Raw genomic sequence first — 13633 nt, 5'->3', positions numbered from 1 at the left:
GACATCAACTGTTTACTCCTCTCCATAGATGCTGCCTGACCTGCTGAGTTCCTCTGCCGGGGGGAGGGGGCTGTGTGTGTGTGTGTGTGTTGCGTTGCTCTGGATTTCCAGCATCTGTGCAGAATCTCTTGTGTTTAGGAATGAAGTGTTGTGAATTTGTTTCAGCTTCTGTCATCTTCAGATATATGGGAAGGAAACCAGACTTTGATCATAATTAGTTTTAATGCATATGATTTACAAGGGTCTGATTAGACAAATTTAAACAATAGGATGTACGAAAATAACATTTAACCAAATGCAACTTAAGCAAAGTTGTAAAAGCAGAAAATACATACACGATCTGCCTTATATTTATGTAGTACTTCAATCCCATTCCCCAAAATTAGAATACAAACTCTAGTCAACAAAAGATTTCTCTGTTAAGCAATTTTATCATGTCTTTGCAAAAAAACATTTCAAATTTGCTAAATTCCTAGTGTTTGTTGCTAAAAAAGTTAAATTTAGTGCAATCATAAATTTTAACAGTACCACCTAATCCACTTTTACCTCTGGCTAATAATTAGGAATATGCAATAGATAAAGAACTGAGGTAATTCTGAAATTAATAACAACATAGATTCTTTTACAGACTTGCTTCTTATTGCTGGTAGTATTGCTGCTGAGGGTAAGGGTATCCAGGCTGCTGAGCTGGCTGTGAGCTTTGGAAAGGTGGCTGTCCAGGAGGCTGGAACATGTAGGGCATATTGTACTGCCCATAGCCAAACTGGTTGTATGCCATTGGCATGGGCACTGGGTAGTATCTGAAAATAAAACATGCCACATTATAAAATCATAGAACAGTACAGCACAATACAGGCCCTTTGGCCCATGATGTCATGTCAACCTTTTAATATTTTTCTAAGATTAATCTAACCTTTTCCTCCTACATAGCCCTCCATTTTTAAAAAATCATCTTATGTGCCTATCTAAGAGTTTCTTAAATGTTCCTGTTGCTACTTCCTCTACAGCCACCCCTGGCAGTGTGCTCTATGCACCTACCACACCATGTAAAAAAAACTGCCTCTGACATCCCCTCCATACTTTCCTCCAATCAACTTAAAGTTATGTCCCCTTGAATTACATTTCCATCCTAGAAAAAGTCTCTGTCTGTCCACTCCACCTATGCCTCGAACATCTCTATCAGGTCACCTCTCATCCTCCTTCACTCCAAAGACAAAAGTCCCAGCTCATTCAGCCTATCCCCATAAGGCATCCTCCTAAAATGGGCCAATCTTCCAAATCATGCATATTCAACACAATTTTGTGTTCCTGCCCAAGGAAAGATCTCGACCCACTGCAATGTGCCTACCACCACAACAGGCCTACAGCAGATGCAATCCCACTGTCTCTCCACTTAGCACTGGACCACCTGGACAATAGCAAAATCTATGTCAGGCTGCTGTTTACTGATTACAGTTCAGCATTCAACACAATCACACCCTCAGTACAAATCAACAAGCTTCAAAACCTGGGCATCTATAACTGGATCCTTGAGTTATTCATTGGGAGACTATAAACAGTGCAGATCTGAAATAATATCTCCTTCTTGCTGACAGTCCACACTGGCACACCTCAACGATGCATGCTCACCCTGCTGCTCTACTCTGTCTACACTGATGACTGTGTGGCTAGGCACAGCTCAAACAGCATCCATAACTTTGCCAATGACACAACTGTAGTTGGCAGAATCTCAGATGGTAATGCTTGCCTAGCCTGCTGAGTTCCTCCAGTATTTTGTGCATGTTACTCTGGATTTCCAGCATCTGCAGAAGCTCTTGTGTTGAAGAGTTTCTGAAATATCCTTAATGTATCAGCCTCTACCACAGTCCCTTGCAGGGTGTTCTAAAGATTCATCACTCTTTCTGTAAAAAACTTTCCTCTGACATCCCCGCTATACCTTCTCCAATCACCTTAAAATTATACCCCATCGTATTAGCCATTTCCGCCCTGTGGAAAAAACTCTCTGGCTATCCACTCTATCTTTGCCTTTTATCGTGTACACCTTTATCAAGTCACCTGTCACCTTCATTGGCTCCAAAGAGAAAAGCCCTCGTTCACTCAACCTAAGTAGACTTTCAATTTTAATAGTGTAAAGAATGTTTTTCTATGCAATCGACTTGTTCCAAAATCAAACCATCTTACATTATGCTAAGAAAATTGCAGTAGTTTACCCTGAGCCACAATGAAAATAGAAATTCAATTCAGTCTTTACCCTGGATATCCTGGATATGAGGGGTATGGAGGTCCCTGGGCCTGTGTTGGCATATTAGCGCCTCCAACAGCAGCTGGTGCAGCTGCAGCTGGAGCTGTACCAGCTGGAGCACTTGTGCCTGCAGGTGCTGATCCAAACGGAGCCGACGAGTAACTGGATCCAATACTTGGAGGGGGAGGACGTGCCGGGGGCTGAGGTTTGGGTTGCTGTGAGTGAAAAAAAACAAGAGCTTGGAATGAAGTTGAAAAATACTTTCATTTTATCATTCATGATTTTTTTTATGCTGAATGTATTTCCTGTAAAACTGTAAAGTACTACAGAAGCATGCACCTCTCCCAATCTAGTGGGGTACTATATTATCAAAAACAATGATTCCAACACCCAAGATATATTTACAGACACCACCATGTTCCAGCAGCAGAGTCCAACTTTACTGCAAGTTAGTTCAGGGGTTTTAGTTGAAAAATGAAATCCTTGCTGTTTATAAAGGAGGCTTAATTTAAAAATCACATTTGCTGCTTGAAGAAAAAATGAGGCATATTTTAAAAATTGCCTACTTGCTGTTTGGAGAAAAAGGAGTCATTACAGCCCAATGACTGACGGCCATCCAGTATGTGTTAATGTTCCATTTAGGAAATAATTTGACAATTTTAATACAAATGAAATTTTTTGAAAAACTAAGTGGATATCGGCTATAACAATGACCATCATGCAAAAAAGTTGGACATAAGTACACCATGAAGCGTAGAAAAATGAACAACTGCTTCCCACATGAGCTACCTCTTCCAAGATCAAACCAGCTTACAGCATGTATGCAGGATACATGTTTGCTCTGTGACTCACATTTTAAATTGCAATTATTTTGTATGTGTGGAGGATAGCAAGAATGAAGACATACAATCTGAAAACAATCTCATTTGGCTTGAGGTTTTCTGGCTTAAATAAACCAGAAGCATACAACCCATTAGGTCCGATCCAACCATTCCATCATGGCTGATCTATACCCCACTTAACCTCATTCTCCTGCCTTCACCCCGTAACCTTTGATGCCCTTACTAATAAAGAATTTATCAACCTCCATTTTAAATACTCCCAATGACTTGGTCTCCACGACCAACAATGGCAACAAATTCCACAAATTCACCATCCTCTGGCTAAAGAAATTCCTCTTTGGCTCTGTTTTAAAGGGCTGTCCATGTGTTCAGTTTGTGTCCTCTGGTCCTAGATTCCCCCACCACAGGAAACATCCTCTCCACGTCCACTCTATCCAGGCCTTTCAATATTTGTTAGGTTTCACCCCAACCTTCTTCTGTGGACCTGAATCTCAAAGCAAATTCTTCTACCAGTCAGAGTGAATGCTGTTTTTCCCATTGTAGTAAGAATGGAAGACATAGGAGCAGAAGGTAGGCCATTCAGCCCACTCTACTGTGACTGGTGTTTGAACTGAAGATAACATAGAAGCGAAACACAAACACGATCAAATATATGGGCTTAAAATGAACAAAAAGATACAAAATGTACATTCATGTTGTTATTCAGTCTTAGTTGCTTTTTAGGTTTGTAGCGATGGTTTTGGGGACAGTGTGGGGAGTTTGGGAGTCAGGTTAGGGTTTAGGGACAGGAATGAGTGGAAGTTAGAGGTCAGGGTAGTAAATGAGGAATCTGGGTGGAGCTTGAGTCCAGGTCACAGTGCTCTGAGATCACATGTCAGCGATCCCAGAAATCAGGTTGCAAGCACTGAGGAGACCAGTGCTTGCCAGTGCTTTAGTGCAGCAAGTGCCGGGTACAGGCAGGAGTCACGAGGGCCAGTGACCACACCCCACCTCCCCCGGTCCATGCATGTCAGGAAGTTGAGGTCTGTGTGAGTCTGCAAGTCAAGGCCTTAAGGTCAAACCTGTGATCAGTGATCTGGGGTGAATTCTGAAGTTGGTGACTCAAGAGTCGAGGAACAAGAACTGAAGGTCCAGGGGCAGCCTGTCCTGGGATTGGAGTCCCATCTGGGTGTCTGAGAAAGATGGAAAAGGGGCTTGTTTTACTGTTGTTGTTGCTGCTTGTGCTGTTCTTTGCATATACCATGTGGGCTTGGCGACACGTGCGGGCTACCCCCAGCATATGTGTTGATTGTGAACGAGGAATTTCACTGTGTGTGCAATGTACCTGATAAATAAATGAAACTGAATTTGAGATGGGTGGGGGAGGATGTGAGAAGAATAGAATTTGAGGAGAAAGAGTGAATGAAGGTCAGGAGGGAGAACAGGAAAAACTGGACTTTGCCATTCTTCCATCAGGTTTTTGCAGAAGGTTGTGAAAACAGTAATTTAAACTGATCCAAATCTGATTTCAGGCAGCCACCAAACATGCCTCACACTCCGACCAAAATGGATGCTCTGCTCATGCAAATGAGCTGGATGACCTCACGCCTAAATCAAAATTTTGGTGTACGCACTCTTAAAACTCTTCATTTATCTCTATATAACTTTGATGAACTCAAACCAAAAGTGTTAATTCCAGATATATGAAACATTTCCACTCCCTTTCAAACCCTATTGTATACCCCGTGGATTACTATGTGTAAAATTAAAGTACACATTACTATTACAACAATTAATAGTTAAATACAAGTATTCGTCACATATACTTCAAAACATACAGTGAAATGTGTTGTCTGCATCAACGACCAACACAATCCAAAGATGTGCTTAGGGCAGCCCGTTAAGTGTCGCCATGTTTCCGGTGCCAACATAGCATGCCCACAACTTACTAACCCTAACTTGTATGTCTGAAATGAGGGAAGAATCCAGAGGAAGCCCATGTGATCACAGGGAGAACATACCAACTCCCTAAGGACAGAGGCAGGAATTGAACTCCGATCAGTGATCGCTGTAAAGCATTACGCTAACCAATCTGCTATTGGACAATCTCTTGTATTCTTGCACACATACAAAAAAAAATGAAATGAAATTGTTAAAATAACTACGTTTTCAGAACCACTGGATGAGGCTGGAGTGCGATCAGGAGTCTGAGGGTTGGAATGCTGAAAAATAAATCACAGATTTGAAGTAGGTTGGAGGCAAAAGTTACAAAGTAAAGATATTTTTGAAGTGTAAAGGGTAATCTCATAGAGACTAGTTTTAACCCTGCAGATTTACTGGGTTCCATCAGTTCTCTACTGTACTTGCTATAGACTGTGCTCATAAATTATCCGATAAAGTATACATAAAAAACACATAGTCACAGAAATAGGCCGTCCAGTCCATGCCAAACCATTTAACTGCCTATTCCCATCGACCTGCACTGGGACCATAGCCCTCCATACCCCTACCATCCATGTATCTGCCCAAATTTCTATTAAATATTGAAATCAAAAATTGCATCCACCATTTGCACTGGCAGCTCGTTCCACACTCTAGAGGGGTCAGCAGGAGACGCTCATGGACTGAGCACTGTTTCAGATTCGCTCCATAACCTTTACTATTTTTAACCTATGATCACCCTTATTTAACTTATTTTTACCTACACCAAAAGATTCTTGCTACTTTTTTGGTCTTATCTTTAAGAGTTTATTGTGAATTTTTGAAGAAATGGCTCTTAGATCTAAAGGGTGAGAACCTGGGAAAAATCCTAACGGAAACGGGAAGAAGCAGACTGATCCTAAACGCACTGAATTGACTTATGAAATGTTATTGGAGGTCTTAAATGAAAAATTTGAAGAACAACGACAAATTATATGGATAAGACGGATTCAGTAGTTAACCAGCAGCAAGTTCTAATCGCAACTCTACAAGAAGATGCTCGGAAGTGAGATTTGATAATTGAAAAATTGGAGCAGAACTTACTTTCGACGATTAAACAAGTGGAAACACTTAAAGCCAAGAGTGTCGACTTTGAGAATCGGTCCAGAAGACAGAACCTACGCATACTTGGTCTCCCGGAAGGTATTGAACAAGGGGACCCCTCGAAGTACTTTGCTCAACTTTTAAAGGATGCGTTCCCTTCTGTACTCCCAGACAGCCCTCCGTTACTCGATCGCGCTCACAGAATTATGCGTCGATCAATAAGTGCTTCAGCTAAACCACCGGTTGTAATTGTCCGATTTCACTATGTGCATGTTAAAGAGCAACTTATTCGTGTGGCTTGGTGTGTAGGGATGGTCAAATTTCAAGATCACAACTTTCGTTTAGTAGAAGATTTTAGTCCAGAAGTAATGAAGGCAAGGCTTCTTTTTAAACCTCTGATGTCCGAATGTTATGAGAAAAATCTAAAACCTGCGCTCTCATACCCTGCGAAGCTCAGAATATCGCCTCCGAATGCTCCACGGCAGGTCTTTTTTTCTACATCTGAAGCGAGAAGATTTCTGAATGAGAACTTCCCTACTGCTACGGATTCTCATCTCTAATAAATGAGTGATTTTGATCGTGCAAGATGGTTTTTATTTCCAAAACCAGATTTTGTTTTTGGCTATTGGTGTAGGTTTACTCTATATTTTATACTCTACTTAAAGTTTTTTTTTGACATACTAATCTTGTTATTTTACTTACTTCAACCACTGCACTTTATCTTTGGTTATTATTATTAATCCTTTGAAGGTGAATTTTTTTTTACTAAGATGGCGGTTTCTTCTCTAAAATATTTTTGGTTTTTTTTTATTTCGCCATTTTTTTTTCTCTCGTCTTCTTCCTATAATGCATCTCTTATCACAGTTTAAATTTTTTTTGGTGTTTGGGTTTTTAACCCGATTTATAAGTAACCCTTTATATACCAAAGGGTTGATTTCAGAAATATGGCTCAGACCATTAATTTTGTCTCTTGGAATACTAATGGCTTAAACCATCCGATTAAACGGAAAAAGATTTTCAAAGTATTCCAAAGACTTAATGCTTATATTATTTTTGTACAAGAAACTCATGTGAGGAAAGAGGATAATTATCGCTTTTTTAGGTTTTGGAGGGCTCAACAGTATCATTCGAATTCGAATGCCAAAGTAAAGGGAGTTTCAATTTTTATTGACTCCTCTATTGCATTTGTCCAACATGATATCTTTTCGGATCCGAATGGTAGATTTTTGTTAATTACTGGCTTACTTTTTAACAAAAAGGTTGCTATGGTTAATGTTTATGCTCCAAATGTGGATTGTCCCAATTTTTTTAAGTCCTTATTTACTTCTTTACCTAATCTAAATGAATATAAGTTAATAATGGGCGGTGACTTTAATTGTTGTTTAAATCCTTTGATGGACAAATCTGTATCTACTCAGACTTTACCTAATAAGTCGGCCACTTGTATTAACTCATTTTTGACTGATAATGGAATTTTTGATATTTGGAGATTTCGGCATTCTAAGGACAAAGAGTTTTCATTTTTCTCACATGTTTATCATTCCTACTCGAGAATTGATTATTTTTTTATTGACTCTTGTTTTATTCCATCAGTAATTGGTTGTAATTATGGTATTATAGCCATCTCTGACCATGCTCCATTAAAACTTTCTATTAAATTTACGGATACAGCTTCTAGTGCTAGATAATGGCGATTTGATTCTACCTTATTGCAAGATCCGGATTTTATTAAATTTATGAAGGAACAGATTGATTTCTTCTTTTCAACTAATTCCACGGATGATATTTCTTGCGGAACACTTTGGGACACTTTTAAAGCATATATACGTGGACAGATTATCTCCTATTCTGTTGGTCTGAGAAAACGCATTAAGATGGAAACTCTTTTATTGGTTGATAAAATTAAAGAGATTGACAAGAAATATTCGATTACTCCTAGCAAGGAGCTTTACAAACAAAGGGTTGAACTTCAAACGGAACATAGTTTATTACTTACATCTTTGATTGAAAATCAATTAATGAAAACCAGATCTGATTTTTATATACATAGTGATAAATCGGGTAAACTGTTAGCTAGTCAATTGAAGAATGCTTTGGTTAAACGTCAAATTACTAAGATCAGTCAGCAGAATGGGGATCTGACAGTTAACCATGATGAGATAAATAAATCATTTCAAGATTTTTATACCTCCCTGTATCATTCCGAATTCCCTAATGATCGTAATACCATGTGTGATTTTCTTGGGAAATTGAATTTTCCAAAATTATCATCAGATGATCTTTCAATATTAGAAACTCCTATTACGGATGCAGAAACTAAAGGGGTTATTTCCTCTATGAATTCTGGGAAAGCACCAGGTCCAGATGGGTATACAGTAGAATTTTTAAAATGTTTTTCCACTACTCTTTCTCCTTGGTTATGCAGGGTTTTTGAAGAAGCAATTAGATTAGGCAATCTGCCACAATCTTTTTATAGAGCTTCCATTTCTTTAATACTGAACAAAGATAAAGACCCTACTGACTGTGCATCCTATAGACCAATATCTTTATTGAATGTAGATTCCAAGATCTTTTCCAAGTTACTGGCATCCAGGCTTACCCCAAATTATTTCGGAAGATCAAACCGGTTTTATTAAAAATCGCTATTCTTTTTTCAATGTTAGGAGATTATTGAATATTGTTTATACTCCTTCACATAGCACTTCAGAATGTGTTATTTCATTAGATGCAGAGAAAGCATTTGATAGAGTTGAATGGCCATACTTATTTTATGTGCTTGAGAAGTTTAATTTTAGTCCGACATTCATTTCCTGGATTAAACTGATATATCATACTCCAGTAGCCTCGGTGCTTACTAACAATCAAAGATCTCCCTTTTTTCGTTTATTTCGGGGTACTAGACAAGGCTGTCCTCTTAGTCCATTATTATTTGATATTGCTTTAGAACCCTTGGCAATTGCTATCAGAGAATCACAGAACATTTTTGGCATTAATCGTGGGACAGATATACATAAGTTATCATTATATGCAGATGATTTATTATTATTTATTTCTGATCCTGAGAAATCCATTCCTGCAGTTTTATCATTGTTGGTTCAATTTAGTGATTTTTCCGGGTATAAATTAAATCTTAATAAGAGTGAATTGTTTCCTTTAAATAGACAGGTTCCAATTTATGGAAATTTACCTTTTAAATTAGTTAATGACTCTTTTATTTACTTAGGGATTAAAATCACAAAAAAACTATAGACTTATTTAAGGTTAATTTTTTACCCTTAATAGATCAAATTAAATGTTTGTTTACTAAATGGTCACCACTATCTTTATCTCTGATAGGTCGGATTAATGCTATTAAGATGGTTATTTTACCCAAGTTTTTATATATATTTCAAGCGGTACCAATTTTTATTCCGAAATCTTTTTTTGTTAATGTTGATTCAAAAATTTCCTCATATATATGGCAGAATAAAAATCCTAGGTTAGGTAAAATATATTTATAGAAGGCAAAGAAGGAAGGTGGATTGGCATTGCCTAATTTTAGATTTTATTATTGGGCAGTTAATATCTGATATTTGATATGTTGGTTAAAGGATTGGGATATATCTTTTAGCCCTCATTGGGTGAACTTGGAAATTAAATCTGTACAAGGATTTGCATTCGGTTCTATTTTAGGGACTTCTCTTCCCTTTGCTCTTTCTAAATTGCCGAAACGAATTGACAACCCGATAGTTAAACATACTTTACGTATATGGTTTCAATTTCAGAAATTTTTTGGGTTGACTCAGTTTGTTTTAAATATTCCTATTGTATCCAATTGCTTTTTTTATCCTTCTATTATAGACCAAGCTTATTCAGCTTGGAAGACTACAGGATTATTACGATTTTCCGATTTATTTTTGGATAATTGTTTTATGTCTTTTGAGCAATTATCTAATAAATATAATTTGCCTAGATTTCATTTTTTTTAGATATTTACAGATTAGGAATTTCTTAAATACTGTACTTCCTACTTTTCCAAATTTTGTGTCTTCAGGTATTTTGGAGAATTTGTTTGAACTAAATCCTTTTCAGAAAGGGCTAATATCAAAACTTTACAATATAATTATGAAGATACGTTCAGAGCCCTTTTATAAGACTAAAAATGATTGGGAAAGAGAACTTAACCTTACTATCCCTATTGAGAATTGGGATAAAATTCTTCAATTAGTTAATACATCATCTATATGTGCTAAACATTCATTACAGTTTAAAGTTGTGCACAGGGCTCATATGTCCAAGGATAAATTGGCTCGTTTTTATTCCTATATAAATCCTATTTGTGACAGATGTCATTCTGAGATAGTGTCTTTAACTCATATGTTTTGGTCATGTCCGCTTTTGAAAAAATATTGGACAGATATTTTTGTTATTATTTCTGCGGTATTGAACATTGATTTACAACCTCATCCTATTACTGCAATTTTTGGTTTACCAATGATGGACTCACTCCATTTATCCTCTTCCGCTTGTCGAATGATTGCATTTCTTACATTAATGGCTAGAAGATCTATTTTGTTGAATTGGAAAGAAATTAATCCTCCTACCGTATTTCATTGGTTTTCTCAAACTATGTTATGTTTAAATTTAGAAAAAATTAGAAGTGTTGTATTTGATACTTCTATTAAATTTGAAAAGATATGGAGACCATTTATTCAATATTTTCATATGATGCAATATGACCCTGTTCCAAGCCTATTTGTTTTTCCAGTTTTGATTGTATATATGTTGAGAGGATCGGAGTTGACGACACTGATGATTTTATATTGTTGTGAGATATTATAAACAGCCCTTTTTTTTCTTTTTCTCTTTTTTCTTTTTTTTTCTTTATTAGTTATTAGATTATTAGATTAGTTTTTTTTTGCATATTTTTTTCTTCTTTTTTCTGTTTTTTAAAAAAATATATATTATGATATACCTAGGTTTGCCTTGTTTATTTGTATATTGTATCGTTCATGATTTGGGAATACTCATTTATACTGTAATCATTGCTTATGTATTCTCTGATGTTTAGTTGAAAAGTGTATGTTTGTAATCCCATTATCTATGTATCAATTTTATTTTGTTGCTATTAATAATAATAAAAAGATTGAAAAAGAAAGAAAGCTCGTTCCACACTCTCACCACCCTCTGAGTGAAGTTTCCCCTGATGTTCTCCTTAAACATTTCACCTTTCACCCTCAACCCATGACCTTAGTTGTAGTCCCACCCCAACCTCAGTGGAAAAAGACTACTTGAATTTACCTACGCAGTGCCCACCTGCACGCCCGCGGCTCAAGCCAAGATCAAGGGGTCAGTGCGTGGCGTCCAGCACTTTGTCTTATAGGTGTATGGGGTTGAATGGGATCTGGGACCAGCCATGATGAGATGGCAGAGCAGACGATGGGCTGAATGGCCTAAATCTGCTCCTATGTTTTATAAATTTGTATACCTCTATCAAATCTCCTCTTAATCTTCTATGTTCCAAGAAATAAAGTCCTAACCTGTTCAATCTTCCCTTATAACTCAGGTCTTCCTGACCTGGAAACATCTTTGTAAATTTTCTCTGCAGTCTTCTTTACAACTTTCCTGTGGGTAGGTGGCCAAAATTGCACAGAATACTCTAAATTAGGCCTCACCAATGTCTTATACAATTTCAATAGCACAGATAATAAATTTATTTTACACTGAATACTGGACACTCATTGAATAAGGTGAGTGGACACTTAAACCACTTTAAGTTAACTATTAAGTTATCAAGGATTCAAAAGCAATTTCTGGTAAACCCTTAACTTCTGTGGTTTTGCTAATTCATAGTCGATTCCTTCATAGATACAAAAGCTTCCAGAAGCTTAATAGGATGATTTAATGGGTGTAGAAAACAGAAAAGGCAGAGCCAGTTCAGGAAAGTTATCAGGTACAAAACATGAAAGCAATGTTAGTTTTTAGAATATATTATTTAAAAGTGTATTTAGAAGTAATTGTATAGAAATTATACTTGCAGATTGTATCTTTTGGATGGATTACTGCTGTCAAATGATTCTGATCACAGAGATTTTACTTACAAACATGGTTCTAGGTGCAGGAGTTGGAGCAGGATGGCTTTCAGAAATAGCAGTCTGGTAGGCAGGGACAACTGGAATATTAGGTGCACTGGGTTCTTTAGCCATGCTGTGTTGCATATCCCTAATCAAGACAGAAAGGCAAGATTCAGCTTTAATTGTGGTCACCTGAGTTTCCACAATATTTCATTACATCATCAATGTACTTTAAATTGAGCAAACTGGAGGCAGACAACTGTTATGCATCCAACAGCTGTAGACTATCATAAAAAAACTTTAATCAGCAGCCTTCTTCCTTTTGGTGATGGCAGAACGTGAGCTGTAGTATCACAGAAATGCAAGACATTTGGCCCACAGAACTCATTCATCCAGTCTCTGAAATCTTGGCTGCACCACCTGAACTCCAGCAACCTATTGGGAGCCAGTATCTTATCTTCTTCACGGGCAGTCATTCAGAATTGAGGCATTCAGACTTGTTTCCACTGCATTTCTGTTGATTCTGAAGAGGCTAATGAGGCCAGTGTGGGCACTGCAGATTCTTCAACAGATACTTTGTGAGGAATGCACCTCTCATTCAGAACTTGTGTATTCTCAATGTAAATAAAATGTTTCACTGTACTTCAATACATGTGACAACAATAAAGTCATGTTTTTATGTTCTTTCCTGTATACTTCTGTATATTTTATGTTGCTAATTTATGCTTTTTTATATGGATGCTATATATATGATGCTTTGTGCCTGTGATACTGTGAACACAGGGCTTTCATTGTACCTATGCATTGAACTTGTCCATGTGTCAATAAACTCAACTTTGATTAGTGAATGTTTCTCAAAATATGTATCAATCACATATTCCTTTGGTTGCTTTGTTTAAAATATTCTTTGGTTTGGAAGGGCTTTGGCTGCTATGGCGCAGTACGGCAGTGGTCAGCACAAAGTTTTACAGTAGTACCAAAGGACTGTGAGAACGGCTGAGAGGATCATAGGGGTCGCCCTACCATCCATCAAGGATGTTTATCAGGAACGCTGTGTACGCACGGCCCTCAGTATTATCCAGGATCCCACCCATCCACCTAGCATTCTCTTTGACTTTCTACCATCAGGCAGGAGACTCTGATGCATAATGACAATAAAAGTCAGGATGGGAAACAGTTTCTTCCTTCAGGCCATTATACTTCTGAACTCCTTGCCACACCATATTTGTAGTGTCACTGGCTAATCTGTTCTGTACCTTACAATTTTTAATTTATGCACTTTAGTTTATTTATGAGTAATTCATCTGTAGATTTTATCCTTACTTTCATAAGTTAGTGTAGTGTAGTGTTATGTATATTATGTGTACTACAGTGCTTTAGGCCCTGGTTTGGGGAAACATTATCTTTTTTGATAGTATACATGCATATAGTTAAGTGACAATAAACTTGACGACTTCATTCCTGTCTAATGGTTTGGTGAGCTTAGATGAGGC

At 37.3% G+C, this 13633-nt stretch overlaps 1 protein-coding gene across 4 annotated transcripts in view; it reads right to left on the bottom strand.

Moving 5' to 3' along the window:
• Window positions 1-203: 203 nt before the first annotated feature.
• pdcd6ip (programmed cell death 6 interacting protein) overlaps window positions 204-13633 on the bottom strand; it is a 93788-nt gene continuing 80358 nt past the window's right edge. For 2 of the 4 annotated variants that reach the window (XM_073036251.1, XM_073036301.1), the window contains exons 16-19: window positions 12168-12288; window positions 5229-5285; window positions 2252-2457; window positions 204-800 (exon numbers count right to left, since the gene is read on the bottom strand). In XM_073036251.1, coding sequence (XP_072892352.1) covers window positions 638-800; window positions 2252-2457; window positions 5229-5285; window positions 12168-12288 — 547 coding nt within the window. In that variant the 3' untranslated portion in view covers window positions 204-637. The remainder of the gene's footprint in view (window positions 801-2251; window positions 2458-5228; window positions 5286-12167; window positions 12289-13633) is intronic. The other 2 variants (XM_073036358.1, XM_073036417.1) reach the window with 1 other exon arrangement.

Source organism: Hemitrygon akajei, chromosome 1 (genome assembly GCF_048418815.1).
Source record: "Hemitrygon akajei chromosome 1, sHemAka1.3, whole genome shotgun sequence".
NCBI classification, from domain to species: domain Eukaryota; kingdom Metazoa; phylum Chordata; class Chondrichthyes; order Myliobatiformes; family Dasyatidae; genus Hemitrygon; species Hemitrygon akajei.
The sequence above is the reverse complement of the archived record's forward strand: the minus strand, read 5'-3'. Positions and strand labels throughout refer to the sequence as shown.